This window comes from Natrix helvetica (genome assembly GCF_964273705.1).
Source record: "Natrix helvetica genome assembly, chromosome: W".
Lineage (NCBI taxonomy): Eukaryota > Metazoa > Chordata > Lepidosauria > Squamata > Natricidae > Natrix > Natrix helvetica.
The window spans coordinates 5,697,443-5,724,450 of NC_138555.1; the positions used below are offsets into that span (position 1 = coordinate 5,697,443).

Consider the following 27,008-nt stretch of genomic DNA (forward strand, 5'->3'; position numbering starts at 1 on the left):
TGCATTAGTTCTAACTAGTCCCAACACTTCTTCCTCCTCAAAAGAGCCCTAATGCCCTTCCCCTTAATCAAAACTGATGGTTTCCAGCCTCTCCCACCATGCCTTTACAAAATGAAGAACCACAGGTTTCAAACTCACTTGGCTGACTTCACTGTCTGTTGACCGTCCTCGTTTCTTATCATCTTCAGAGTTCTCCTAAAAAGGAAAAAGAAAGGATGAGTACCTCAGCACAAAGCAACATCTAACCAACTCTCTAAGATGAGAAGCGAGTTCAGCCTTGGTTCATATTTGGAGGGGAGACCAACTGGGCATTTGAGGGGCCTGGCATCTCCCAGAAGGCAACAATGGCAAAACACATTTGTAACCTTGCCATGTGAACTGGGTGGATGCAGCTAGCAGGCCCTGAGTGCTACTCAAAAGCATCTTTAAGCATCATCACAGGAAAAGGTGTTTTCCTGCAAGTAAACATGGAAGCTGACCTCATGAAGCCCTCATCAGTTCATGCATGTATGCTTTGTGCCCACAAACCCATGGATGTTCCCCCACTATCTTCACAAAGGACCCTTCTTACCGTTGTGCAGTTTGCAGGGCTAGGTGGAATTGGGGAGCTGGATGTGGTCGAGGTGGGTGTGCTGCTGGACTGGTTGAACATCTCATCTTCCATGTGACTATGGCTGGGTGGGGAAGTGGCTACCAGTGCCTGTGCTGGAAGACCAAAAGCAAGAGAAGATGAAGAGAGACGTTTCTGCAATCAGGCAGAAACATTATGGCCAGTTAAGGCAAACACAGAAAACTTATCTTAGTATATTTGAATTCTAGATCAAGGGCCCCCAACCCCAGGTCTCTGAATTAGGACTGGGCTGCAGCAGAAAACAGGCCAGGCAAACAAGCAAAGCCACATCTGCAGGATGCAGGCAGCATGTGAAACCACACCCCCTCCAGTCTGTGGAAAAACCTCTCTCCACAGAACTAGTCCCAGGTGCCCAAAAGGTTAGGGACCACTGTTCTAGATGTTTAAGTGCAAGAACCATGGTAGATTTTGTAAAATATAATTATCTTTTTGCACCTTACAGACTAACCAATGTCTTACGCAAAAGCTTTCATGGATTGACAATTGGCTTACCTGAAGGGTCGTTCTCTGTGCACTGCGGGAGTGTCCAAGCATGGGTTAAATTCTGTCACACTGCCCAAGGACTGGATTGAAATTCTTGGCCATGCCTCCTGGCTTCCTCTAGCTTCAGTTTTTCAATGAAGGCATGGTCCCGTCGGAACTCAGGTTCACATGGATGCAAATCCTCCGACGAATAAGGAATCAGTCTGGTCTGGAAGTCTGTATCCCAGGGTGGGGTTGGACACTCCTGTAGTGCACAGAGAATGACCTTTCAGGTAAACCAATGGTCATTCTCCTGTGCACTGCTTGGAGTGTCCAAGCATGGGACATACCCAAGCTAAATGTCACTAGGGCGGATCAAATTCAAACCTTGAACCCTGAAGTCAATTGTCACTAGAAAGAATACTCTGCAAGACCTGTCTTCCAAAGGCCACATCCACAGAGGCATATTTGTCCAATTTATAATGCCTGACAAACGAAGAAGGCATGTCCAGGTCGCAGCCTTGCAGATATCCTCGACTGAAGCCTGGGTTGCTCAGGCCGCCGTGGTGGCTGTGCTTCTGGTCGAGTGCGCGGTCAATCTGGGTGGCGCCGGTCTGCCCTGATGTTCATAGGCAAGTGAAATACAAGCTTTGAGCCAGCGCCCCACGGTGGAAGAGGAAACCTTGCAGCCCATGAGCGCTGGCTGGAATGATAAAAATAGAGCCTCTGAGTGACGGAAGGAAGCTGTCCACTTGCTGTATCTCTTCATTGCCCTGCGCACGTTGAGGGTTGCCACCGGCGCTCCCAAGGATGACTGGGTCTGGGACAAAAGTCCGGCAGAACTATCTCCTGGGGTCTGTGGAAGAGCGACTTAATTTTTGGCACAAATGAAGGATTCATTCGAAGGACCACCCTGTCGCTATGAATCAGACACAAGTCCTCCTTAACCGACAGGGCCGCTAACTCTGAAATCCTTCTAGCCAATGTAATGGCGATGAGGAAGGAAGTCTTAAGTGACAAGTGTCGGATGGATGAAGTCCTAAGAGGTTCGAACGGAGGGTCGGAAAGGGCTCTGAGTACAACAGAAAGTTCCCAGGTAGGGTAACGATGCACTACCTGAGGTCGTAAGTTCGAAGCTCCCTTCAGGAAGCTACGTACACTCGGATGACAGCTGAGCTGTTGGTGAGAGCCCATTGATAAGATGGTGGACAAAGCCGCAACCTGCCATCTTACGGTGTTCGGAGCGAGCCCTTGATCGAAACCCTCTTGAAGAAAGTCCAAAATCTGTGGAAGAGACGATGTAAGAGGGTCCTGGTTACGGTGAGTGCACCAGCGGGCAAAGGCGGCCCACGTGGCACCGTAGATTCTGGTAGTGGAAGGCCGCCTGGATGGTACGGGTCACCTGGCTGGAGAACTTGGCCTGAGTCAGGAGGCCCCTCTCAAGTGCCAGACGGTCAGCTGGAGCCACTGGGGCGCCAGATGGAGAATGACCCCCTGGCTGAGAGAGACAGACTCCTGTGGAATTCTCCAGGGCCGAGCGATGGAGAGGCTGGTCAGGTCGGCAAACCAGGTCCTTCTTGGCCAATGAGGTGCCACTAGAAGAACCTCTGCCCACTCCACAAGTATCTTCCTGATGACTCGAGGAATCAGCAGCAACGGGGGAAAGGCGTAGAGAAGGCCTGGAGGCCAGGAGCTGTTGAGGGTGTCCACCCCCTCTGCTTGAGGAGAGTGATACCTGGTGAAGAAGCGAGGCAGTTGAGAATTCTCCGGTGTAGCGAAGAGGTCGACTAGGGGCTGGCCGAACCTCTGTGACAGCTGTTGAAACAGGCGCGGGTGTAGACACCACTCCGACTGGTCCAGAGTGGTCCGGCTCAGCCAGTCCGCTCGGATGTTGTCTATGCCAGAGATGTGCTCTGCCCTTATTCAAGCCACATGGCGCTCTGCCCACCTTCCGAGTGCTTCCGTCTGTCATGAGTAAGCTGGATCTGGTGCCCCCCTGGCGGTTGATGTGCACCTTCATCGCCACGTTGTCCGTCAGGACTAGGACCACTGTTCCCTCTAAGCTGCGCGCCTGCGCATATAACAAGAAAACACCGCGCAGAAGTTTCAAACTGTGCGCAGTGTTTTTTAACATCTTAAAACATTACTGAAAATATCCCCCCTCTCCTCTCTCTGCACCGAACTCTCTCCTCCATCTGGTGATTGGTCAAATCAAGGAAGACTCTACCCGGAGACCGATGATGTTGCAGAAGGGAGAATTCTCACTGGTCCTCTGGGGCTTCATTGGTTCCTGGGAAAACGCGATTTGCTGGTTGTAGCCTGCGTTTCCCTGCACATCCGGGGTTTCTCAGGCATTGCGTCTGAAGCCCCGTTCTGAGCTAGGCAGCCTTTCTGAGATCCCTTCGCTTTGCAGAGAGAGGGAAGCAGCGGGGAACTGGACTGCCTGAGCCAAAGGGGTCCACAGGATCTTGAGACTTGGTTTTTGAGTAGTACCATTCCACTCTTTCCTTTTCCCTTTCTGTCCTTCTTCTATCTTCCTTTGCTTTTCCTTTTCCTTTCCTTTATCTTCTCCTTTCCTTTCTCTTTTGCTTTCCTTTCTCCTTTCCTTTCCTTTTTCCTTTCTTTCTTTTCCATTTCCCTTCCTTTCTCCATACCCAAGTATTATGTATGTTCACTTTCTTGAGTTACCTATGAAGTAATAAAGGTTGAATAAAAATCTAATAAATAAACTCAAGTCCCATACCTTTCATCCTGTGATTTCTACTTCTCATGAATATGGGGCAGAAGTAGGATGGATTGGTGCAGAGGCCAAATAAATGGTATCTTGTTTTTGATAATTGCAAATTGACAGCTCTCTTTAATGATGGAAGCAGAATCCTCATCTCTCTGGATTTTTTTTTCAGAGCCCCTTTGATGTTGCTAGTCTAAGTCAGCTAATGTTAGGGCTTTCTGCTAGCTTTTTTTTAAATGCAGGATAACTGAGGAAGTGCTAATGAATCAGTACTGAGTGACTTGCACAGCAGATTGCTGCCAAAAAACCAGAACTTTTTTGTGTTTTTCTATAATGTCATGTTTTTCCTGTAGTTTTTGGAAGTGAACTAATCGGGTTAGTCTGCTCACTACATAGTGATTATTCTTTCTTCTGATTTCCTGAAGAAAAGCTCAAGAAAAGGTCTTCATATTGCTCAGATAAGACACTCACTTCTGAAAGCTGTTCTGCAATCTATCACCCTGCTTGATTTTTGTTTGTTTGTTAAAGATAAATACAACTAGACAGAGATGCTACAGTTGGTGTTAATTTCACTATGTAATTAATTAATTCACTAATTTCACTTTTTCCTTTCCTTTCTTTTTTCCTTTCCTTTCTTCTTTCCCATTTCCTTTTCTTTTTCCTTTCCTCCTTTTCCATTTCCTTTCCTTTTTCCTTTCTTCTCTTTTCCTTTCTTTTTCTTCTTTCCCATTTCCTTTCCTTTCCCTCCCCCTCCCTTCCCTTCCTTCCTTCCTGGGGGGTCTGAAGGAGAGGGAGGGGACCCTTTACCTCCTTGCCCCCCTCCCCAACATCTTCTCTGATGGCAATTATGGCTAAAAAAAATCAGGTGCTCAGGCATGAAAATAATAATAATAATAATAATAATAATAAATTTGGATTTATTAGCCGCTCCCTTTCCAAGTAGGACTCGGGGCGGCGTACAATGGAGCATAAAACATAAAAGATATATAACAACACAAAAACGTACATACATACACAACACACATACATACATATGCCGCTCAAACACTATACTTTTCCGCACACACTGAAAAAAAATTAGAGGGAACATTGACTAGGACGTGGCGACCTTGCACCTCCAACTGGAATCTGCGTAGTGCGAGGCGGACTGCCCTCAGCTCCAACCAGTTGATGTTGTGGGATAACTCACGGGCCGACCACCTGCCCTGCACGACCTTGCTGCTGAGGTGGGGCCCCCATCCGAAGAGGTTGGCATCCAACGTGATGATCACGCAGTCGGGCTCTTGGAACAGGGACCCCTTTGTCAATGTCGTGGTCTGCCACCATCTGAGGGAACGAAGCGACGGATGTACCTTGACCTTGGAGTTGCTGGCATTGGCCCTCTGCAATGGAAGGAGGAACCACTACAACTCTCTTGCGTGCAGCCTTGCCCACGGGATGATTGCTAGGCACGAAATCATTTTGCCCAGCAATTGCGACAACAGGAGCACTGTAAAAGATGGTGACCGACGAACCCGCCGCACAAGATCTTGAAGGCTGCGGATTCGCTCCGGGGACAGGGACACGAGGCAAGACATGTCAATCACCGCCCCCAGATGAAGGATCTTCGTGGAAGGTGACAGATGGCTTTTTTTGAGGTTGATGGAAAACCTGTGATGTCGCAGGGTGTCGAAGGTCGCACTGGTGATGACGATTGTATCAAGATGTCATCGAGATAACACTGGAGGCGAATGGGGCGCATCCGGAGATGTGCTGCCACTGCGGCCAGGATCTTTGTAAAGGTCCTGGGGGCTGATGACAGGCCGAAGGGTAAGGCACGGTACTGGTAATGATGTCCCGCGTAGTAAAACCGCAGGAATCGCTTGTGGGCCAGTCTGATCGGGATGTGGCAGTAAGCCTCCTTCAGGTCGATGGAAGTCAGACGGTCCCCTGGTCAAATACAGCCCAGGATTGACTGGAGGGATTGCATTTTAAACTTTTTGTAGGCCAGATGGTAGTTGAGCTTTTTTAAGTCCAAAATGGCCCTCCACCCTCCTGAGCTCTTTGGTACTAGAAAGAAGATAGAATAAAAACCCCTCCGCTCCTGACCTGGGGGAACCAGTTCTATGGCCCTTATTTCCCACAGATGTTGAATTTCGGCCTCGTTTGGTGACACACCTGGGGGTAGGGCAACGAATGAAGTGACGGGGAGGATGGGAAAGGAACTCTAGGGTGAGGCCCAGCTTCACTGTTTGCAACACCCACACATCCAACATGATCACCTCCCAACGGTCAGCAAACAGTTGTAGCTGGCCCCCTATGGGAGGGTCCGTCTGGTGGTCATTTGTTGCGGTGGTAGGGCCTGTTAGCCGAACCGCCATGAAATGGTCGCCTGTGGAAGGGTTGGTAACGACCCCTGTCTCAAAATGGTTGCCTATCCTGTGCCCAGTCCGACCCCTGGTGGTAGGGATGCTGGAAGGAGGAGGAAGTGGCTTGTGAATCTGATGCTCGAAAGGAATGTTTGCAAAAGGAAGGGGACCTACGGTCAGGTTTGCAGGACACTGAAGGCATCACCTTTTTCTTATCCTTATTCTCCATTAAAATTGGGTCTAAGGATTCTCCAAATAGCTTTGCCACCTTAAAGCGAGCGGATGCCAGCTTCCATTTGAACCTCATGTCCGCATTCCAATGGTGAAGCCATAAGAGCCGGCGAGAGGTAATGTTAAACGCCAAGGCCCTGGAAGTGAATTTTGCCGCATTGAGGGACGCATCTGCGGTATACTCGGCTGCAGCCACTATTTTGTTAACATCTTGGCACAGCCTGGCGTCCCCTGGGGACAAACGAGTGAGAAGCTGGCGAAGCCAGACAATGAAGGCGCTGCTAAAAAAGGAAACCGAGGTGGAAGCCCTGATAGCCCACGCCACAGCCTGGTGGGTTTTGTGGCAGGCTTTCTCCGCTCGCTTATCCTCCGTCTTAAGGCCCTCCAACAGCTTGGCCGTGATAACGGATGTGGAGGTAAGAGCTGCTACGGGAGTGTCTATCGCAGGGAGCTTGAAAAGATCCTCCAGGCTGGGGTTAACAGCATAAAGCCCCTTGTCACTGCCCCCTGGGGTAGCCCAGGTAGCCGGCCGTGCCCACTGGCACTGCACTACATTCTTGAAAAGTTTAGGGGCCGGGACCAAGTCCTGAGTCTGAATGTTTTCATCAAACAGCCCCCCCCCCGCCCCCCTGGGATCAGAGGGATCGGTGATCCCCTGGTCAGCTGGTGGAGAAACCTCCTGGTGAGTGATCACCTTAGCCTTATGCAAAATAGATTTGAACAATGAGGGTTTAAACAACCCGGCGAAGGCAGGTTTGCCTGTAACCAACCCTTCATCTTCAGATAGGTCAGGTTCCGCCAGGTCCTCCTCCTCCAAGACAGAGCCAGCGCTAGACACTGAGGGAGGAGGCGAAGCATGCCTACATGCTCTGGACCTGCTTCTATGCCCCTTGGCTGACCTACTGTCACGATCTTTCATCCCCTGGGCGATGCCCTGGGAGATTGCCGTGGCAATTACCTCCCGCATCTCTGCTGGTAAGGATGGGCCCTGGTCTTCCACCGGGCAGGTCCCTGCCCTGGTGGTAGCAGAAGAAGATGGGGTCCTATGGAGCACTGGAGGAGAAGGGGAAGGGGAATCCCTGTCCTCCATAACATCACAGCCAAAAAGATCTGCTCCCTCCCCAAGGTAAGGAGAATGTGGCCTGGAGTCCCCAAAGGATCTATCTGGGGACAAGCCTTGAAGATCTCCCCCGCAGGAAGACAAAGGGGGTTCAGATGGATCAGGCCCCTGGCTACGTGGGGACTCAGGTGGATCAGCTTGATGAACTTGAGCTACAGCCACAGTCTGCCTTTGGGCCCTGCTAGGTTGAAGATCCGGGGCCCTCTGGTGTCTGGAGGCCGCCCTATCCTGGCCTGCAGCCACCTGTCTGGTATAGGGGCGCTGCTTATTCCCCTTAAGGGCCTCCCTAGCAGCCCTGCCTGCCTTCCTGGTACAGGGCCTATCCTGCACTGAGGTTGGGCCTTCAGGCTCTGGAGCTTCCATGATGGCCTCCTCTTCAATTGCTGCCCAATTTGGCAGCCGAAAACCCCCAAAGGTGAAAGGTGGCCCAAGATTGGGGGGGGATGGTAGCCCCACTCACCACCACACCAAAGGGCAAGTGTGCGCCAGCCAGTCACAACGCTGCCTGAAGAGGACTGGAACAAGTCTGGTGGGTCACAGGTAGGTACACAGCATGTGGAGGGTGGCAGCAGCCAAGGCCTCTGAAAGCTGCTCTGATCCGAGGCCTCCAAAAGCTGCTCTGACTCCTTTCCAAGACGTTCGGCTGCTAAAAAGCCCAGGAATTAGTCAAACAAAATGCCCGCCGGAAGTGTGGCAAAATGGCAACGCCCAGTAAGCCATGCAGCCCCACTGAGACCTTTCCAAAATGGCTTCGCCCAGGGAGACATGTGGCGGGGCCACAGGGCTTCCCAAACAGTCGTGCCTGGCAGAAAACTTACTGCGCGGTCTGGAACCTTGCCGCTGGTCGCGCTGAAGCCGGATGGGTCGCCAAAGCCTCAGACAAGCCCGCCGGTGAAGAGAAACAGTCCCGGCACGAGGCACAGCCCCAGAGAAGGCAATAAAGCTGCTGGTGGCTGCAGGCTAACTGCTCGAACCAGAGAGGTAAATACAACCTATCAATCAACTAAAACACTAGGTAAGAAAGGAAGTAAAATTAAAACACTCTAAGGAGCCAAACACTATAGGAAAAGAGGAAAAAAACTCTCAAACTAAGGAGCTATAGTAAAATGTGTCCTGATGGGCTTTGGACTGAATTGAAAAACTGAAGCTACAGGAAGCCAGGAGGTGTGGCCAAGAATTTCAATCCAGTCCTTGGGCAGTGTGACAGAATTCAACCCATGCTTGGACACTTCAAGCAGTGCACAGAACACACTTACTCTTACACTGGTAGTCTTTACAACCATTCATTTAGTGACCATTTACAATGGCATCAAAAAAAGGAACTTATGATTGTTTTTCACACTTACAACTCTTGCAGTATCCTCATGGTCCCAGATCAAAATTCAGATGCTTGACAACTGGTTCATATTTATGACGGTCGCAATGTTCAGGGGTCATGTGATCACCTTTTGTGACCTTTTGTGACCTTCTGACAAACTCAATGGGGAAGCCAGATTCACCTAACAACCCTGTCATTAACTTAACAACTGCAGTGATTCACTTAATAACTGTGGCAAGAAAGGTTGTAAAATGGGACAAAGCTCACTTAACTCGCTGACCAATAGAAATTTTGGGTTTAATTGTGGTCGTAAGTCAAGGACTACCTGTACTACCAGCAAGAAATCATTTGTTTAAGCTACCGGTATGTCTCCATTCTGTAAGGAGACAAAAAAGGGCATAAAACGGTCAGACACAGATCACTGTACAGAGAACTTTATCTGAAAGAAATGGCAGCAAACCGTGATCATTCTAGCATCTCTCTAAGTATTCACTTAGTGACCATTTTGCTTAACAACTGTTGGAATGGAATGTGGTTGTTAAATGAGAATGCATAGTCACGACTGCAGTTCAAGAAGAGAAACTGCCAGGAACATTGAAAGAGAAATATAGGGGGCTCTGAAGGCAGATGCTGCCCTTACATTGACAAGGTCCCGAGTTTTATGGGGAGGGAAATTATGCTGATTTTATTGCAACTACTTCAACTGTAATCTCCTGCATGACTGTCCGCCCAGAGGTAACACTTACGAATGTCTTCTAAGTCGAGGTCATCGTAGAGAAACTCATTCTCCTCAAAATCGGGGTCCTGCGAAGAATCTACGTAATACTCCACATCATCCTTGATTTTGCGGATAGAGTCCACGTTGATGGAGTCATTGTCCAGCATGCGCAGGATTGTCTCCAGCATCCGGATGTGGTATCGATGCTTCTCAATGTGTCGCTTCAGGCCCTCGATCCGGTCTTGCTTCTGTTTCCCGTGGGAAGGACAGGTTGGATCACACTAAGCCAGTGTTTCTCAACCTTGGCAACTTTTAAAATGCTAGCTGGGAATTCTGGGAGTTGAAGTCCACACATCTTTAAAAGTTGCCAAGGTTGAGAAACACTGTGCTAAGCCATAAGGGGGCCTGTTTGGTTCTGACTTAGTGAATTCCTAATTCACAAATTCCAATGCATTTTATAATGCACCATTTCCTGACCTCCAAATACTCTCCAAATGTGTTGGTGCAGCAAAACTCTTGGAAGGGGAATCCTGTCTCTCCAATCTTCGGAGAGCACAATGTTGGAAAAGGCTCTAAAAATGTTTATTGACTGCTCAAGCTTTTTGGAAAAAAAAAAGACGGGTAAAACAAGCCTCTGAAATAACTGCCAACTTTTAATATGCTATGTTCTGAAATGCTAAGTCCAACTCGGACATGAAACTTAGGCTATCCTCTTGCAATGCAAAGTTGACTGCCAATTCATCATTCAGTTAACCTGTCTCCGATTCCAAGGAGACCCAATTTCTAATCCATCCTCAGCCATGGAAGTTCCTTTGAGTACCCTGAGCCAGTTACTCTCTCTCTTCAGCCCAGCTGAACCACAGGGCTGTGGTTGTGGGCAAAAAAATAAGAAGTACCCAGTACACTGCCTTGAGCTCCTGAATGAAAAGAAGGATTGGATCTAATCAATAAAGGATTTGACAAACCCTCAAATGCCTGGATTTTCAACATTGGAACATCTTAATGTATGAAGCCACAGGACTACTCCATTCAATAATCCCCAATGCACTGTAGGCACAAGCTTCTAAAGAAACATTTCATCAACTCACATCCTTGTCTCCTTTCTTCTTGCGCGTCTGGACCGAGAGTGACTCCACTTCGCTCTCAAATTGATCCACCTGCATGTTCAAGGTGTCTATTGTATTCTGGGAGGGAGGGAGGAGAGGAAGCAGACAGACAGATCATTATCCAGTCAGACAGTGCAATAGGCAAACATACGTACAAAGTTATTTAGCTGTGCAGGAAAAAGGAACTAACTAGCGTAGTAATAAGAACTAATGAGACATATAAATAACCTTGTCAATGAAGCAGATCACTGCTGACCACCCAATGAGTAGAAAAAAATTAATTTACAGCCTGGGATTTCCAACAGAAAGTCCCAGAAATTCTGGGAGATTTGTGAAAGATTGAGAGCATAAGGGGTGGAATACCTTGTGTGCCGGCTGGAAGTTTCATCTTCTTCAGAATTGCAATTGTACTAACTTCCTGCCTATGGCCTATTTTCTAAAAAGTGTTTTGTCAATATCATTTGCTGGGTAATCTAATACACTAGGCTTCTGCAGGGCACTGGGCTGTTCTGAATACCAGTGAGATATTTCTTTTTTTTTAATATATATTTTTTATTTTTGAATAAACACAAATAGACAAAACACAACAAACACCACAAAAATATCTTCCATTACAAATTGTAAAAAGTGTGTCAATTGGTTACAAAGAGCTTTCGTGCATCCCTTCCACAGTCATCACCTACAATTCAGATCAAGTTATGTATTTCAAATCAAATATATTTATATATATTATTGTTCTGTCCCGTGATTCCAATGAATATGCAGACACAGGCTTGGCTGTCTGCCACAACTAATTACATAAAGCCACCCCTTGGCTAGGAGCCTAGAAAGTTATCTTCAAGAAACGAAGATAAAACTTAGAGAAGGCTTTCTCCACGGCTCGTCTAATGGACTGTTGTTTCCTGCAAAGATTCCCCTCCCATCGCTCCACCTATAAACTCTTTGGGAGGGGCCACACCCTTAACCAGCTGTCCTTACTTTCTTCTATGACGTCTTCTCCACAGCTGTTCCTTTCTCTTCTCAGCTCTACGTAACTGCACATCAGGGACAACCTCCCTCTGTTCCTCCTCACTGCTCCCTGACTCAGATGCCACCTGGTGGCCAACAGGCCTCTCTAGTTCATGCTCTGACTCCAAACACCCTCCAGAGTCTTCCTCATCCTCCAGAGCAGTCCCATAATGGTCTGAGCTGTCAGAGTCCACCAACAGCTCAGCCGGCCGCTGCTGGGCCACAACATATTACTATCATCATACCTCAATCTTCATATGACTATAATTGTTTTTACGTCCCTTTATATAAAGTATTCCAAAATTTAAAACAAGACCACATGATGGCATTCCGTTATCTATTTTCAATATACCCAGCAACATTACATCTTTATAACACTTTCTAAATAAAAATTAATTATGTTTAATAACAAAGTTTCTAAACCTCCTTTCTTAATCACTGTTTACAATTTATATCCAATTTCCCTATCATGTCAATACAAATATTACATTATCATTAACATTTATTTAACAATATCCATCATCATTTCATTTTTTTTGTCTTAGTTTAACTAAATTTAACTTACTCTTTTTTTTAATATTATAAGCTTTCATACGTAACAGAGTTTCTAAGCTTCCTTTCATGATCACCATTTAGAATGTATGCCAAATTTCCTCTTATCAGACTAATACATATTTCAATTTTTTTTTCAATTTTATTTGATTTCTAGACCGGCCCCTCTCCCCGAAGGGACTCGGGGCGGTGTACAGGAACCACATTAAAAAACCATATACATAATTAATACCCTTAAAATCAAATTACACCTTGAACCCTGTACAAATTGATAAAAATTAAAACTCGGCCTAAAACCAACCCATAGAATTTAAAAATGCAGACTTGAGGTGGGTAAGCTGGGATTAGGCCAGGCCGGCTGAATTGAACAGGTGGGTTTTAAGCTTCTTACGGAAGGAGCGGAGGTCTGTAGTTGTTCTGATATCAGGGGGAAGGTCATTCCAGAGGTTCGGGCCCATCACAGAGAAGGCCCTTCCCCTGGGCGTCGCCCGCTGGCACAGCCTAGTGGACGGCACCCGGAGAAGTCCCTCTCTGTGAGAGCGGATCGGCCGAAGGAATGTATGGGGCAGGATACGATCCCGCAAATACCTCGGTCCTGTGCCATGGAGCGCTTTAAAGATGATAATCAACACCTTGAAACGCACCCGAAAAGCCACAGGTAGCCAGTGCAGCCCGCACAGGAGAGGTGTTACGTGGGAGTACCTAGCGACTCCCGAAACTGCCCGCGCGGCCGCATTCTGAACCAACTGCAGCCTTCGGGTGCATCTCAAGGGGGGCCCCATGTAGAGAGCGTTACAGTAGTCCAGCCAGGACGTCACAAGTGCATGGGTGACTGTGCGGAGGGCGGTCCGGTCCAATAGGGGACGCAATTGGCGCACCAGGCGAACCTGGTGAAACGCCCCCCTTGCCACGGCTGTCACATGGTCATCCATTGACAGCCGAGCATCTAGGAGGACGCCCAGATTGCGTACCCGATCCACGGGGGCCAGATGTTCGCCCCCAATGGCCAGTGATGGACTCAACTGGTTGAACCGGGGTGCCGGTAGCCACAGCCACTCCGTCTTGGACGGGTTGAGCTTGAGTCTGTTACTTCCCATCCAGATCCGTACGGCCTCCAGACACCGGGACATCACTTCGACGGCATTGTTGGGGTGGTTCGGGGTAGAGATGTACAGCTGGGTGTCATCCGCGTACAGATGGTAATCTACCCCGAACCCATGGATGATCTCGCCCAGCGGCTTCATGTATGTGTTGAACAGGAGAGGCGAGAGGACCGACCCCTGCGGCACCCCACAAGTGAGCGGCCTCAAGGTCGACCTCTGCCCCCCTGCCAACACAAACTGCGTTCGGCCAGAGAGGTAGGAGGAGAACCACCGCAGAACGGTGCCCCTCACCCCCAGCCCCTCCAGTCGGTGCAATAGGATACCATGGTCGATGGTATCAAAAGCCGCCGAGAGGTCTAATAGGACCAAGATGGAGGAGCAACCCCCATCTCTGGCCCTCCAGAGATCATCTACCAACGCGACCAAAGCCGTCTCCGTGCTATGGCCGGGCCGGAAACCAAACTGGCGCGGGTCCAGATAATCAATTTCCTCCAGGTGGCGTGGGAACTGTTGTGCCACCACACTCTCTACAACCTTCGCCAGGAAGCAAAGGTTGGAGACAGGACGGTAGTTGGCTAACATAGCTGGGTCCAGGGAAGGCTTCTTGAGTAGGGGCCTCACCACCGCCTCTTTCAGGACGGTTGGCAAGAGCCCCTCTCTCAAAGAAGCGTTGGCTAACTCCTGGAGCCAGCCTCGTGTGACCTCCCAGGAAGCCAGTATAAGCCAGGAGGGACACGGGTCCAATAAACATGTGGTGGCTCGCAGTCGCCCACGCAACCTGTCCATATCGTCGGAAGTAACAGAGTCAAACTCCTCCCAGAGTGGAACCTCAAGATCCACCTCCGACGTCCCCCCTAGACCACTAGAGGGGACCCAGTCGCTGCGAATCTGAGCGATTTTGTCCTGCAGATACTCCCCAAACTCCTCTGCTCTACCCTGCAAAGGGGCTTCCCGCGGCCTCTGTTGGAGGAGGGAGCAGGTCACCCTAAACAGGGCAGCAGGGCGGTTATCTGCGGACGCAATAAGTGTGGCACAATACTGATGCTTGGCCACTCTTAAAGCCACAAGGTAAGTCCGCAAATAGGCTCTCACCTGTGATCGGTCAGATTCAGAGCGTGATGATCTCCATCTGCTCTCTAGGCGTCTCTTGCGGCGCTTCATCACCCTCAGCTCCTCGGTGAACCAAGGGGCCTGGGTGGATCGCTGCCGCAAGAGAGGCCGCAAGGGCGCAACCCGGTCCAAGGCCCCGGCGGCCGCACTGTTCCATGCAGCCACTAGGTCCTCCATCCGGGTACGGGTCAGGGCTACAGGAAATGGCCCAAGCTCCGTCTGGAACCTATCAGGTTCCATCAGGCGTCTGGGGCGGAACCATCTAGGACATTCCGGTTCCGCCTCCCCACGATGGGGAGTAGCAGCTGGGAAGTCGAGCCGGAGAAGTGAGTGATCTGACCATGACAGGGGTGTAATGACTATGTATACAATGAATATGTATACATTGTTATCATTATCAATTATTTATCTAACTATATCCATTATCACTTCATTTTTAACATAATGCTCTAATTTTAACTAAATTTGACTAATATTTTGTTATTAGTTTTCATATCTCAACCTGTGTCTTTCCAGTAATAGTGCAGTCTTATGTCTTTTGCCATTTGTGGAATTAGTCTTCTGGTTATTTCCTTAATCAAATTTGCATGGACTTCTCTTTGCAACTTGTTGCTTTTTACATATCTTGTAAAATCTTGAGACCCTCCGTTAGCTTCTTTAATCAGCTTATCTTTGGTTATCAGTAGTGCTTTTGTCAAAGTTTCTCTCCTTGAATCCATCAATTCTTCTCTTTTTTCTTCTTCTATACCTTGAAATCTGGGGTAGAGCTCCTTTCCATCTATCTTCCCTTTCCATGTTCCACTCTTTCCATCTCCAACCACACTCAGTTCACTGTCAGTATCCACAATTATCTTGCTTCTTTGTTCATTTCTCCCCTGGGTTTTTAGGACTCTAATCTCCACTTTTTCCATTTGCTGGATATCTTCAACTCTTCCATCAAATTTCACTGCATTACAATCTATATTTTCCAATCTCTTCTCAATTCTCTCTGTTGTTTCTAATATTTTTTGAATTTCAAACATAATCTGTTGTAATGTTATGTTTTCTTTTTGGTGCTGTGCCATTCTTCCAACTAGAAAACACTGCCACTCAAGTTTCAAAACAAGGTTTTGTTTTCACTTCTCTCCAGCTGCCAAAGAAGCATCCAAAGAGCACCTGCATAAACAACCCATGCTCTTCTCCTTATCTCTTCTGTAAACAAGCTGAAGCCTTTGAAGTGCAAAGTCAAAATGATCAGAGAGAAAAAAGAGAAAGGAATAGTTCCAGGACTCAACCTCCAACCTCCAAGTGGCAGTGCAACTTCTTTTCCCTCTGATATTATTACCCTCTTTATATTCCTTTTATATCTTCTTTTATTCCAGGCTTAAAAGAAACAAAGTTCTTAAATGGAGCAAAATAAAGAGAAAAAAACCATCCAAACCAATATTATAAAAATAAAGAAAAAGATTTAATCCATAGGTAAAAAAAAGAAATAGAAGAAGAAAAACCAATACTTTCACTTTAAAAAGTAGGAAATATTTGCAAAACTTTCATCCATAAAAGAAAATGAAAAAAAAGGATAACACACTGTCTAATATAGCTTAATTTTGCCACTTATTTTCTTTTCTTTGCAAGTTTAATTTAGCTTTGACTTTTTGGGGGGCAGTCTCTTTTATAACAATAAAATTTCCTCACCAGATGGACACACTTTCTCTTTCCGTTTTCCTCCCGTTGTGGAGCTGTCCCAACTTCAGCAGCTTTTGGCTGCTCTTTTGTCGCCGGCAAGAAGAGATTCTCTTGGATCAATCAGGGACTTTGTGATGTCCCTGAGATCAACAAGACGTACTCTTCCCTGTCACCATCTTTTCGGGACGGTTTAGGTCCAAAAGGACCGTCTAGCAGCAAAAAAATCAATATCGTACTGTTGCGACGTCAGCTCCTGTCTCCTCTCCAGTGAGAGATTTCTTATTTCTGGTCTATTGTTTTCTACCATTTCTGCTTATATGTATGCATGTGTATGTGTACGTGTGTGTGGGCGGAGGTGCTTTCTGTGTTTTCTTCATTTAATTTCCTCCTGATCTCAGTGTTTCTCTTTCTCCTTTAAATATATAACGAAGAAAGCACAGATGGTGACAATTAGGTATTACTAAAAGCAGCCAGCTCCCCAGTTGTTTCTGATGGTATTCTTAACAAGCTATGTTCATTAATTAGCTTGGCAATGCCAGGATCTCAGAGCCATAAACTACCATTTGGCCAATAGATCTTGCAGCTCTTCCTAATCAATGAATTTCCATTATCTATAGCCAGAAGGATCCAATATTAATGCTAAATGGAGACGATACTTTTGTCGTTATCAGTCCTTGTTCCATATTCATTCCTTCTGACTCTACTTTTATTTCTTCTGCTCCATTAAGTTTGGTAAGCCATTTAGGGTCATGATTGAGCTGTGTGATATAGAAACAAATGAGTAACTGTGCATATATGTGCACAAAAGCTGCACCCAAGTGCCACTCGGGCTTGTTTTTCTTGCATTTGAGGAAGGATTTCCACAAGGTTGTGTTTACCTGGCTCTATCGTTTGTCTGGAGCACACTAAAACACCCAACACAAAGGCAAATCGTGCAAGACACCACTTTCACAAACATTTCAATTTTCCCCAATTTCCAAGCCTGAAATTGTAAATTTCAGCCCTTGTAAATTGTTTCTATGCTGTTAGAAAACCAGGCCAGGTTGTAATTTAAATCATTACGTTTCCTAACAAAACAATTTCTTTTATATATATAAAAAATCAGTGGGTCCCCACAATGGATTAACGACTGCAGAAGTTGATGAGAGTTAGTAGAGATGGCCAAACTGACTGCTTTGATTAAAGACAAAAATAACTACTTTTCTTTCTACTTGGAACCGCTTCTGGACTTTGTGCTCGAGGTGGGAAAAAATGAATAGAATAGAATAGAATAGAACAGAATTCTTTATTGGCCAAGTGTGATTGGACACACAAGGAATTTGTCTTTGGTGCATATGCTCTCAGTGTACATAAGGAGAATAAAATACATTCATCAAGAATAAAGAGATACAACACTTAGTGATAGTCAAGGTTACTAATAAGCTATCAAATCGAACTAGGAAACAAATAAAAACAATATACCGTATATACTTGAGTATAAGCCGAATTTTTCAGCCCACTTTTTGGGCTGAAAAATCCACTTCGGCTTATACTCCAGTGAACAACAACAAAAAAAAAAGAACACCGAGGCTTCGGTGCTTCCGGGATCGCTCCCACCCCCTCCGCCACCTTCCTACTGGCTCCCACGGCCTCATGGCTCCTCAAAAGCACGGCGAAGAAGGAGGGGGCAGGGGTAACACACCCTTCCCTCCACGCTGCTGGCGCCCTTGCTTTATTTGAGTGCATCGCTGCTGCTTTCCTTTCTCGTCCCCACTTATGCCATTCTGAGTCCTCGCTTTCCTTGCCCTGTGCGCGTTTTGTATTTTACGCCCGCCGCTGCAACGCCACCGTGTCCTCCCGCTCTGCCTGGAGCGCCCCGGGAAGCCGGCGGCGCTGCGCTCCGTCTGCCCGCCGCTGCAACGCCACCACGTCCTCCCGCTCCGCCTGGAGCGCCCCGGGAAGCCGGCGGCGCTGCGCTCCGTCTGCCCGCCGCTGCAACGCCACCACGTCCTCCCGCTCCGCCTGGAGCGCCCCGGGAAGCCGGCGGCGCTGCGCTCCGTCTGCCCGCCGCTGCAACGCCACCACGTCCTCCCGCTCCGCCTGGAGCGCCCCGGGAAGCCGGCGGCGCTGCGCTCCGTCTGCCCGCCGCTGCAACGCCACCACGTCCTCCCGCTCCGCCTGGAGCGCCCCGGGAAGCCGGCGGCGCTGCGCTCCGTCTGCCCGCCGCTGCAACGCCACCGCGTCGTCCCGCTCCGCCTGGACCTTTTCCCTCTCCATGCTGGCCTCCTGCCTTCCTCCCGAGGAGGAGCTCGAAGGGCAGCGGGAAAAGGCTCGACTGAAGGGAAGCAGGTGCTGCGGGGGTGGGAGGCGCACCGGGGGCTTCGGGAAGGTGCCGGCTTCCCGGGGCGCTCCAGGCGGAGCGGGAGGACGCGGTGGCGTTGCAGCGGCGGGCAGACGGAGCACAGCGCCGCCGGCTTCCCGGGGCGCTCCAGGCGGAGCGGGAGGACGCGGTGGCGTTGCAGCGGCGGGCAGACGGAGCGCAGCGCCGCCGGCTTCCCGGGGCGCTCCAGGCAGAGCGGGAGGACGCAATGGCGTTGCAGCGGCGGGCGTAAAATACAAAACACGCACAGGGCAAGGAAAGCGAGGACTCAGAATGGCATAAGTGGGGACGAGAAAGGAAAGCAGCAGCGATGCACTCAAATAAAGCAAGGGCGCCAGCAGCGTGGAGGGAAGGGTGGGGGACACAATTGCCCGGTCTTATCGGTGCTCCCGGGGAAGAAGGAAAGATGGGGCAGGTGAAGAGGGATCGGCCAATCCAAAAGCAAGCTCCTAGGCAAAGCGTTCTGGGAAATGTAGTCTCCCTCTCGTTATCCCTCAACACGCCGCCTTTCTCCCTTCAAGAGAGAAGAGCTTTTTATTTGATGATCTGTATTACGAGAGGATGCATGAATAGTGAGTGAGCCTCTTTTCCACATGCCTCAATTAAAGCAATTTTATTGTTATCTACCTGTATTTTTATTTTTGAAATTTACCGTGAGCTGCTGCATTTCCCAGCCTCGGCTTATAGTCGAGTCAATAACTTTTTCCAGTTTTTTGGGGTAAAATTAGGGGTCTCGGCTTATACTCGAGTCGGCTTATATTCAAGTATATACGGTAAATTGAAAGATACAAGCAACATGATTATAGCCATAAGTGGGGAGAGATAGATACTAGGGAGGAAGAGAAGAATAATAGTAATACAGTCTTAGTAAATTATTGACAGTGTTGTGGGAATTAGTTGTTAAGCAGAGTGATGAACGTTGACTTTGGGTTTTACTGATTAGATAGGTTTGTTGTTATAGAAATGGCTAGTTTATACTATTACGTAACAGTAAAAAATTGAGGTTTGATGTTATTTTATTCTACTGCAGTGAAGGAAGTCAGAAGTCAACACATTTTCTTTTCCCCACACTTTTCCCTTCCCCTATCTTTCCTACTATTTTCTTTTGTATTTCTGTATCTTATAGTATTAATACATAAATAAAACAAACTTTGGTTAAAAAAAAAATCAGTGGGCCAAGAGATGGAGACGCACAACTTCTGTTAACAAACTGTCATTTTCCAAGAGAGGGTAGCGAAAGTCATGGCGAAGAGACATGGAGGAGCGGAGCTCCACAAAGTCCCGTCTATTTCTCCTGCCTAGCAAAGAAAGAGAGGATGCTTTGGAGGTTGCAAGGAGAGTGCAGTCTTCTCGTTTGACCCAAAGAAAACCCCTTTATCCGGTGGAAGAGAGGACAGCCATTATGGCTGAACCGGAGCCATGACTGCTGAAATGGAAGAGAAGAAGGGAAAGATCTTGCAATAGTGTGCATGACGTGGGTGAGAAATCTCTAATTATTGCTGTGAAATTTTCCCTAAAGCACCCCCTAAGGAGAGTGGGACTCAACTGAAGTGGTGGTAGGGTCCATCCCGAACCCCCCAAAAAAGTAGCAACTAAAAATTGGGAACGAATATCAGACCCGGAAAAGAACAAACGAACAGAAAATGTTAAAAACCTTCAAGACAAGAGATAGACTGGATTGGCTAGTTTTTCAGCAAACTAAACTGTTTTAAAATATTGTACTATACCTTGGTTATCATCTTGAAGTGAGGGAGTTTGGAAAAATGATTAAAACAAGAAAATAAAAAGAAAATAGCGTTGGGGCCATATTTGCAGCTGAACCAGAGAAAAAAGACAGACATGAGTAAGCGATAAGTGAAGATCTGTTATGTCTAAAAGAGAAGCTGAAGATATCTGCAATTGATTATACTGGCTGAAAAAAAAAGAAAAGACAGGGGAAAAACATGACAAATGACACAAAAAGATAAAAAAGAGGAGATAGTAAAAACATATGAAACAAAAGCAAATTATACTCTAGATAGCTTTCATACTTCAAGAGACCAAAATATGAAAAGAGGTTATACGGAAAGATTCTCATGAAGTGAGGAAAGAATCAGTGAAAGGCTTTTTGAAGACTCAAAAGTGTGAAGAAGCTATTGAAATAAATGAAATACCTACGTTAAATGCGAATGAGAGAAGAAGATACAAGATCCCAGGGAAGGAGCGAAGGAGATGTGCCAAGAAGTTAATAAGAGGTTTGGGGGGTTGGGGGTGGGGGGGTGGGGGAAGGGAACGGGCAGGACTTGAGGGATAGATGTAGAATACCTTTTAAGCCAGGAGTTTTGTGCATGAGGACTAGGACAGAGGTATTTAATTTAATTTTAATTTAATTAGCACTTCTAGACCGCCCCCTCTCCCAAAAGGGACTCGGGGCGGTGTACAGTCCACATCAAAAACATCATACATAAAAACAATTAAAATTATTAGATGGATAAATACATAAATAAGAGGAGGATAAAATAGACAGAACTGTAATTGCTAAATAAATAATTTAAAATATACAAAATTTAAAACCCCAGTGTCCTATAAAATTAAGTCCCCTAAAAAACCAGTAGGAAATATATATGCCAGGAGGTGATGTTAAGAATTATGCCAGGCCAGCCAATCGGAACAGGTGTGTCTTCAGTTTCTGCCGGAAGGAGCGGAAGTCAGTGGTGGTTCTAATGTCGGGGGGGAGGTCATTCCAGAGGGTTGGGCCCATCACAGAGAAGGCCCTACTCCTTGGTGTCGCCCGTTGGCATTGCCTAGTGGACGGCACCAGGAGAAGCCCCTCCCTGTGAGAGCGAATTGGCCGCAGGGATGTGTGTGGGAGGATGCGATCCCGCAGGTAACTAGGCCCTATGCCATGGAGCGCTTTAAAGATGGTGGTCAAAACCTTGAAACGCACCCGAAAGACCACAGGTAGCCAGTGCAGCTCGCGCAGGAGCGGTGTTACGTGGGAGTACCTAGTACTCCCCATGACTGCCCGCGCGGCTGCGTTCTGGACTAGCTGCAGTCTTCGTGCGCGTCCCAAGGGAAGCCCCATGTAGAGAGCATTACAGTAGTCCAGGCGAGACGTCACCAGTGCATGAGTGACCGTGCGTAGGGCATCCCGGTCCAGAAGGGGGCGCAATTGGCGCACCAGGCGAACCTGGTGGAACGCCCCCCTAGCCACGGCTGCCACATGGTCGTCCATTGACAGCCGGGCATCTAGGAGGACGCCCAAATTGCGCGCCCGTTCCACAGGGGGCAGTTGTTCGCCCCCTATGGCCAGCGTTGGAGTCAGCTGACTGAACCGAGGTGCCGGTAGCCACAGCCACTCAGTCTTGGAGGGGTTGAGTTTGAGTCTGTTGTCCCCCATCCAGACGCCGACGGCTTCCAAACACCAGGACATCACTTCGACAGCCTCGCTGGAGTGATTTGGGGTTGAAACGTACAGCTGAGTATCATCAGCGTACAGATGGTATTCAACCCCAAAACCACGGATGATCTCCCCCAGCGGCTTCACATATGTGTTGAACAAGAGGGGCGAGAGGACCGACCCCTGTGGCACCCAAGTGAGTGACCTCAGGGTCGACCTCTGCCCCCCTGTCAACACACATTGCGACCGGTCGGAGAGGTAGGAGCCGAACCACCGTAAAACGGTGCCTCCGACTCCCATCCCCTCCAGCCGGCGCAATAGGATACCATGGTCGATGGTATCAAAAGCCGCTGAGAGGTCTAATAGGACCAGGATAGAGGAACAACCTCTATCTCTGGCCCTCCAGAGATCATCAACCAGCGCGACCAAGGCTGTCTCTGTGCTGTGCCTGGGTCGGAAGCCGGACTGGCGTGGGTCTAGATATTCGGATTCGTCAAGGTGTCGTGGAAATTGCTGTGCCACCACATTCTCAACAACCTTCGCTAAAAAGGGAAGGTTGGAGACTGGACGATAATTAGCCAGCTCCATTGGGTCCAGTGAAGGCCTCTTGAGCAAGGGCCTCACCACCGCCTCTTTCAAGGCAGTTGGTAAGAAGCCCTCACCCAATGAGGCGTTCACCAGGCCCAGAAGCCAGCCTCGTGTCACCTCCCAGGATGCCAGTACCAGCCAGGAGGGACACGGGTCCATTGAACATGTGGTGGGTCGCAGCCGTCCACGCAACCTGTCCAAATCCTCGGGGGCAACAGAGTCAAACTCCTCCCAGAATGGTCTCACAAGACTCACTGTTGACGGCTCGTCCGGCCCACTGGAGGGGGCCCATCCGCTCCGGATCTGAGCGACTTTGTCCTGCAGATATTCCCCAAACTCCTCTGCTCTACCCTGCAAGGGTGCCCCCCGCGTCCCCTGTGACAGGAGAGAGCGGGTCACCCTAAACAGGGCAGCAGGGCGGTTATCCGCGGACGCAATAAGAGCGGCACAATGTCTACGTTTGGCCGCTCTCAATGCCACAAGGTAGGTCTGTAAATAGGCTCTTACCTGTGTTCGATCAGACTCGGAGCGTGAGGATCTCCACCTGCTCTCTAGACGTCTCCTATGGCGCTTCATCACCCTTAGCTCCTCGGTATACCAAGGAGCTCGGGTGGATCGCTGCCGCAGGAGAGGTCGCAAAGGCGCAACCCGGTCCAAGGCCCCAGCCACCGCCGTATTCCAGGCGGCCACTAGGTCCTCCGACCGAGCGCGGGTCAGGGCTACAGGTAGTGGCCCAAGTTCCGTCTGGAACCTATCCGGTTCCATCAGGTGCTTGGGGCGGTACCAGCTTGGACAGGCTGGCTCCGCCTCCTCGCGGTGGGGGGTAGCGGCAGGGAAGTCGAGCCGGAGACATGAGTGATCTGACCATGACAGGGGAGTAATAACTAAGTCCCCTATTCCCAGATCACTCATCCACTGTTCAGATACAAAAATAAGGTCCAGTGTGTGACCGCCCTCGTGTGTGGGGCCCTGAATTAATTGGGTCAGGCCCATGGCTGTCATGGAAGCCATGAACTCCCGAGCCACCTCAGATGCTGCTCCCGTCGACGGCAGGTTGAAGTCCCCCATGACCAAGAGCCTGGGGATCTCAACCGCCGTCTCTGAGATCAGCTCGAGGAGCTCGGGCAGGGCCGCTGATGTATAGCGAGGAGCCAAGTATACAATCAGCAGGCCCAACTGCCTCCCTGGGCCCCATTTCACACCTAGGGATTCACAACCGGGTATCTGAGGTAGAACTGAGAAATGGGGAAAATATCACTACGGATATCTCTATATAACAACATTCAAGTATTAAATAAATTAGAAACTGAAAGATGACCGTATGTGTCTAACAATAGTTAGATAATAGAAGCAAAAGATAGAAATTAAAAGGTTAAGAGAATGATTAATCAAATAATAAAAAATTATTAATATGAATAAATATTATCAGTATGTTACTATAACTATGATTATTACTGCTATAACACACTGCTCATGTAGATATTAAGCTTGTTTTCTTCTAATGGAATTTCAAGAAAATGTACAGCTATATTTGAAAGAGACGGTACCTGGAAAATACACTGTATTTGTAGGGAAATGGACATTTATATACAACAATGAAAAGAAAAAGATGGAAGGAAAGAGAAGTGGAGAAATGAAGGGAGAGAGGGAAGTGGAGTGGAGGAGAGGAGAAGGGAGAAAGGCGGAGGGAAGAGGAGAAGGAAGGAGACAGAAGAGGGAAGCAGAGAGGGGAAAGGAGAGAGGGAAGTGGAGGGGAAGAGAGTAGTAGGAGAAAGGGAAGGAGAGGGGAGAGGGAAGTGGAGAGAAGGTGAGGAAAAGGGAGGAGAAGGAAGGAGAGGGAAGTAGGGAGGGGAGAAGGGGAGGGAAGGAGAAGGAAAGAGATGGAAAGAGGTGGACTGTCATAAAATGGAAAATGTGATGTATTATAAAGACAAATGTATAATAAAAACATTTTAAAAAACAAACCGTCATTTTCTGACAGCATGAGACCCCAAACCTATTCCCCAAACTACACTGGTCACTGATAACTGATATGAACAGAGTTGAAGAAACTCCTTCTGGGCTCAGAGGAGAAAACAGATCCAAATGGACCTCCAAGGTTCTTTCCAGCCCTATGATTATATGGCAAGCTTCAACCTCTGTTCTGCATTCAATGAGTTCAAAGCTATGGCTGCATTCTTATCATGCAACTGTCTGTTTAGCCAAGGGTCATCATCACCAGAAATTCAGGCAAGAGATTTTTTTTTCAGGTTGTCATGAGACTTTTTGTCACCGAACAACCAAAATATCCACAAGAGTCTCTTTCTTGGAAGACAAAACTTCCAGCTTTGTTCTTTAACCTTAGAGGAGGGGATGAGGGAAAGGGCTCTTTTAGACCACAGCAAAATTACAGAGTTTCAGGATGCTCTTTGCCCTACCTAGTAACTTCTGATAAGTCACATAAGTAATTTCTCATATGGACCCTTTACATTTTCAATCAAAGGTTGGGAAAATTAGCTCTGCTCCCCGCTTTCTCCAGAAGCTGCTTTGCCATCCAATCCAGCCAACAGTCCCCAGTTCTCACCGTCAGCCACTGCCCAACTTCCTCTTTCTCCTTCTGGGCTGGGTCCACTTTCTGGGCCAGGCCCAGCCCCTCTTTGGAGTAGGCTTTTGTCTTGGTCTCACGTTCCACTACCTTGAACCGCTCCATTTGCTGGAAAGAGAGATTACAAAGTGTCTGAGTTAACGCAAAGCAGGAAACAGTTCCCAGGAGAGCTCAGAATCCAGCACCTAGCAGGTATTTTTCAGCATTTGAAATGCATGACTACACTGCAATAAACTAAAAAAAAATTAAGTGCTCTGATGAGCATAACTTCAACCACCATTTTTGATCTGAAAGAAGGGTGGGAAAACCCTAAAATGCTTATGGTCAAATCATAGGGCTCCTCCATATGTGATCTCTCTGCCACTCTCACATTTTCAGTTGTGTGAACATATACACCACCACTGTTTGTACTGGGGAGCAGAACCAATTAATTTATATGTACTCCTTGGTGCTCTTTGAGGTTTTGTTTGACTGCAGGGATTCCATTGCCCATCTATGTAACATCAACACTGTTGTTACCTAGTTGGGTACTGAAACATTGGTAATCAAGCAATCAACCAAGCTCAGAGAGCAGAAGTTGTGAATGCCCCAACACTGGAAGACTTTAAGAAGATGTTGGATAGCCATTTGTCTGAAACGATAAAGGGTTTCCTGCCTAGGCAGGGGGTTGGACTAGAAGACCTCCAAGGTCCCTTCCAACTCTGCTATTGTATTGTATAGCACCAAGGTCCCCACAGTTCAACCCCGATCTACAGATATTTTCTTCTATTGCAACAAACCTCTGGCTCTGCTTCAGGGTAAGCAAAGTCACCACAAAGACAGAAAGAATGAATCTGCAGAATGAATTCTGGAGTCTGAGGTAGTAGTTGCGTCTCATTGCATCTCCCATAAATTCTACATCCTTGGGAAAGTACAACTGAACAGCTTCCCCCCTCATGGTGACCAGTCTGGTGGGAAGAAATGTTGGGATGTGGGGAGGGACATAGGATTAATTGGATTTCTGCAGTCTCCCATCATTTGGAGAGATTCCTAACCAGTTTAGGAGAAGCTGAATGCTGTGAAAAGAAAAGCAGCAATTAGAATGATTGCAGAACAGATTAAAACAAATGGGAGATCTCAGACCATTTAAAATGGCTTTTCCTTATCTGCATTTTAGAAGTGATAATTTCGAGCTATTGATTGTCACTCATAGATTAGGTTTCAAAACCATCCTCAACCTGATATTGCTTGGAGGTGATGAAAGTTGGCTCCCAAAAAACCAGAAGGGAATCCTGCTGAGGAATCTTGTCCAGATATAAATTCTACTGCCTATCCTTGTATTCAGAATCTTAGTCCCCTAAACATAGGTATTCACTATATTTCTTCCTATCCAGAAATCCTGGCTCCTGAACTGTTATGGTAACTTCCTTAACAAAATTCGTAAGCTTGTTTTGTCTACAATGCTGAGTTATTCAAATAAGCAGGCCAACCCAAACTAGTGAATCTCATTAACATGGTGCTGCTACCACCACAGTGGAACTGATTTTTTTCCTAACTGAACGTATCAATGGTTTTGCCAGGCCCATCTAGATGTTACTAATACTCTCATTGCAATGCCCTCTAATTAGGCAAAACGATGCATCATATAGCAACAATTTTTGAACCAAAGTACCTCAAATGGGCTAATTTACAGAATGTATTAAAAATCTGGGACCCAGGACTCCCAAGGGAATGGAATTTGGGGAAACTAGTTGCTTCAATGTTACTGGCGGCTGCTGCACTCAAATGATCTGTATTTTTTAATGTTTCATGACAGTTTCCCAGCCAGTCTTGCAATCCCTTGCTCTTTCTCCCACCCAGGAGCAGTAGGGAAGGGAGGGGAGAAAGGAAGATTTCCGATGCTCTTCGCCAAATTCCCACAAAGAAATTCAATGGGAAAGTTAGCAGGAAGTCAGAAGTCACTCCTGCTGCTATGGTTTTTTTGTCTGCTCGTAGTCTTTCTGCTTCTGTTTAGGA

General features: G+C 47.7%; 1 protein-coding gene across 7 annotated transcripts in view; it reads right to left on the reverse strand.

Annotated features, from left to right (window-relative positions):
* The window catches only part of LOC309400385 (CCR4-NOT transcription complex subunit 3-like), a 110,461-nt gene that overhangs the window by 62,294 nt on the left and 21,159 nt on the right, over nucleotides 1–27,008 (reverse strand). For all 7 annotated transcript variants that reach the window (XR_014176648.1, XM_081968840.1, XM_081968835.1 and 4 more), the window contains 5 exons: nucleotides 24,993–25,121; nucleotides 10,648–10,743; nucleotides 9,588–9,807; nucleotides 572–705; nucleotides 139–195 (listed from right to left, as the gene is read on the reverse strand). Coding sequence is in view for 6 of the 7 variants with exons in the window: in XM_081968840.1 (XP_081824966.1) it covers nucleotides 139–195; nucleotides 572–705; nucleotides 9,588–9,807; nucleotides 10,648–10,743; nucleotides 24,993–25,121 (636 nt within the window). In the remaining variant the exon portion in view is untranslated. The remainder of the gene's footprint in view (nucleotides 1–138; nucleotides 196–571; nucleotides 706–9,587; nucleotides 9,808–10,647; nucleotides 10,744–24,992; nucleotides 25,122–27,008) is intronic.